The sequence below is a fragment of the Octodon degus genome, unplaced genomic scaffold (assembly GCF_000260255.1).
Source record: "Octodon degus isolate 3935 unplaced genomic scaffold, OctDeg1.0 scaffold00008, whole genome shotgun sequence".
In the NCBI taxonomy this organism is placed as follows: Eukaryota; Metazoa; Chordata; class Mammalia; order Rodentia; family Octodontidae; genus Octodon; species Octodon degus.
Genome location: NW_004524584.1, coordinates 14,214,433 through 14,218,054, shown reverse-complemented (window position 1 = coordinate 14,218,054; position 3,622 = coordinate 14,214,433). Strand labels below are relative to the sequence as shown.

The 3,622-nt window shown below is 39.0% G+C and overlaps 1 protein-coding gene across 4 annotated transcripts in view; it reads right to left on the bottom strand.

The window, feature by feature from the left end:
* The window catches only part of Arih2 (ariadne RBR E3 ubiquitin protein ligase 2), a 93,626-nt gene that overhangs the window by 78,269 nt on the left and 11,735 nt on the right, over positions 1-3,622 (bottom strand). For all 4 annotated transcript variants that reach the window (XM_023705770.1, XM_023705772.1, XM_023705766.1 and 1 more), the window contains one exon: positions 2,099-2,446. Coding sequence is in view for 2 of the 4 variants with exons in the window: in XM_023705766.1 (XP_023561534.1) it covers positions 2,099-2,353 (255 nt within the window). In the remaining 2 variants the exon portion in view is untranslated. The remainder of the gene's footprint in view (positions 1-2,098; positions 2,447-3,622) is intronic.

The window sequence follows — 3,622 nt, the reverse complement described above, 5'->3', positions numbered from 1 at the left end:
AAAAAAAAAAAAAAAAGGAGTACCCTATTGATCTCCCATTAAATAACAGCCCACTGTATATCCACACAGCTGGTAATTTCTTTCTAATTTGAACCAACAACACTTTCTATAATCTGATATTATGGTTAAAGCAAAAGAGATTAGTTGACCAGAAAGAATATATGTACACAGCAAGAAAGGAGAACTGATATCTCTTTTCTACAGGGGAATACCCTCCTTAAATAAGGGAATCTCAGTAGTTTGACACAGAAATTCCAAACCTAGGGGCTGAGGAGATTGTTCAGTAGAATAAGCACTTGCCTGGCAAGCTCAAGGGCCTGAGTTCAATCCCTGGTTCCACAAAAAAAAAAAAAAAAAATCCAAACTCAGACAATCGATGGGTCCATATTCCTAAGTTTTCTATTGAGTACACAAAAAAGGTACCTTACAATCATTTCTAGAAATGGGTCACACAAAAACCTTTAGCCTTCAGCTTCCAGTTGCTAACAAAGCCCTGAGTATATATAATCTACTCTTTGCTAACCACATGATAATGCAACCCTTGATAATGCAACTTCTATAGAAATTATATACGACATTTTTCATTTAAGTATCAATCAACATGAAAATTTATTCAGTTGAAATCATAACAAATAGGGGATGGGGAGATAGCTCAGTAGAGTAAGTGCTTGCCTGGCAAGGGCAAGGCCCTGAGTTCAATCCCCAGTTCCACCAAAAAAAAAAAAAAATCATGACAAAGTATCCTTCTGACCTTCAACTTTATCAGATCGAACAATAAAATTCATCCAATAATTCATGAAAGAAATCCAGGACAAACAGTAAATTAGAAAAATGTCCCCATTTTGTCGTAACAGCCAATGTCAGACAACAAAACATGCTGGGGAAATGTCTAAATAACTGTAAAAAGAAAAAATAAAAATCTAAGTAATAAGGAGACATTATCTGGCCTGAGAGGTGAAAGATATCTAAAGGTATGTTAGTTCAAACATTAAAACAGTAAAATCCTTACTGGAATAATGTAATTTTGTTCATTCTTCAAAGTTTCCATAATAATGCCCACAAAAATCTAATAAATATAAATCATGAGAGCCTACTTTTTTTTTTTTTAAGAGTTATTACTTTTGTTTGTTTGTATTTTTAGGGAAGGGTTTACAGGGTGGTTCAGGGTCTCACTACTAGATTGGACTCAGTGATCTGTCTGCTTACAGCCTCCCAAGCACTGGAATTACAGGTGCATGCCACCATGCCCAGTCTCAGTTGCACTCTCAGTGTACTCTGCAGACAGGGCAATAGGCCCAGGATTGATCCCCTAGACCCTGTGCCTGCTTGCAGGCACTTTAATCTGCTGAGCTATTTGGCTGGCCTTAGAGTTATTACTAAAATGCTCTTTCAACCATAAATAGTAATCTCCAATGTATGAAACCAATGAGTTCAGGGGGCCTGCCCTTAGCTCAGTTGTTTAAGCGCCTGCTCAGGCAGTCAGCAGCAAGATACCGCAGTTCAATACCCAGCTAGCCCTGCCCTACAGATAGCCTGAGCCACCAAAAAACAAAGAAAACAATGAGTTCATTACCCAAAGGGCAAAGCATAAATACCTGAATAATTGTTAAGACATTTATCAATCAAAAAGGAATTGTATAGAAAATGGTGATTCTAATATTTATCTTACCTATCTCAAAGATTTATAATATTAACTTTCTGGAACAATGCAAAATTGCACTTTTGCTACCACATGTTTCCGATTTGTCTTTTTTTTTTATTATTTATTTGTTTTATTTATTTATTTATTTGGCGGTACCGGGGATTGAACTCAGGATCTTGTGCTTGCCAGGCAAGTGCTTATTCTACTAAGCTATCTCCCTAGCCCCCTCAATTTGTCTTTCTTGAATCTATTCCACTCCCTAATTTTTAATCCTTAGTGAAAACCTTAGACATGTATATATTAGAAAATAAGCAACTATTAATAAAACATCCAAGAAAAGGAAGATATGCTTAAATTTGGTTTTATGTTACTAGACCATTCAATCCATCTGTTAGTTAACAATAGATCATCCTTAGATTTAACTGCAGAGATTATACTTATGACCATATTACTCACCTTTAGGATAGAGGCTAAGCTGGTCATGTGCTCATTGAGGGCACCCTCAGACTCCTTATAGGTCAAGCAAGTGAACTGGTACTCCTCAGGATCAAAGGCATCAGCCCCCTGCTGTTCCACATCACTGGCTACTCCCACATAATAGTCCTCTATGTCCCCAGGGTCCTCATCCTCTTCCTCCTCCTCCTCCTCACAATTTGGGTCATAGTCCTCTTCATTGCTGTCAGACCCCTGGCTGTTCATGTCCACCGACATCTTGCATCCAGTCAAGCTGCAAATCAGGAAAGCAACTGCTTTTTCTTCCCTCAAACTTCACCGCTTTCTCAAATACATTAGTGTTTTTGTATTCTAGGGAGGAAAAAAAGTGTTAGTTTTTCCCCATGTCAGAAACCATTCAAGAATCAAAATAGCACAGACCTAGCCCTACACATGCTATGGCCTAATTCCATTCTGGACTCCTATAGAGAATCTCACCAACATGCCCCTGGCTCAGGCTTATCAAATGGAAACCCTTCTGTGAGGAAGCAGACACAGCTAATAATGGTGATTTCACATAAAGGGCTGGATATCTACCCCATGTCAGGGGGCCAAATTCCAGTAAGTTCGTCTTACTTAACCCTTCAAGCGTAAGCCTAGGTCCACAAATTTTCTATTGTAAATTTGTACTTTAGCATTACAAAAGCTGGTTGTGCATCTTAGTACCTTTCCCTGAGGACTACAGGAAGCAATCTATGTGTTTAACCACTTGATACAAAGAGATGTATGCATGTGTACTAGGTGTGTGCATATGTGCGAAAGTGGCAAACTGGGATTTGCACTCACCCTTATCCCCTGTGGGACAGTATTTGGGTATGTTTACCTGAGCATCATGGACAGTCCAAAAGACTCACACCACTCCAGGATTTATTTTTAAAAAAAAAGTTTTTCTTTTGACTTTTCTAGTAGAAGTAGCCCAATTCAGTACATGGCACATGGAAGACCAGATTTGTAAACTGGGCATGGTGGCACACTTGTAATCCCAGCACTCATGAGGCTGAGGGAGGAGGATGACTGCAAATTTGACAACAGCCTGGGCTACAAAGTAAGCTAAAGGCCAGCCTGAGATGCAGAGTGAGATCCTGTCTTAAAAAAAAAAAAAAAAGTAAATTTTGGAGGTCAAAGTGAATCATCAGATTACTCATGCATGGATAGTAGGATGATCCATTATGGTAAAATATATGCTTCCTTTTGTAACAGAAGAGTGGTATGGCGACATATGATGATGACGATGACTTTTAACACTGTCAATGTAAGTCAAAATTCCTGATAGTGAAATGGAGCAATAAGTGACTGATAACAGACATAACGAATGCCAACCTTCTTGACTAAGATAACAAAGCAGCAATCTGAGTAGTTGAAATGTTGCAAAAATAGCCAGGTGGGCTGGTGAGATGGCTCAGTGGTCTAAAGCACCTACTTAGAACAAGCTAAGTCAAGCAAAGCACAGGGACCTCGGTTCAATCCCCAGTACCACATGCCAGCCAG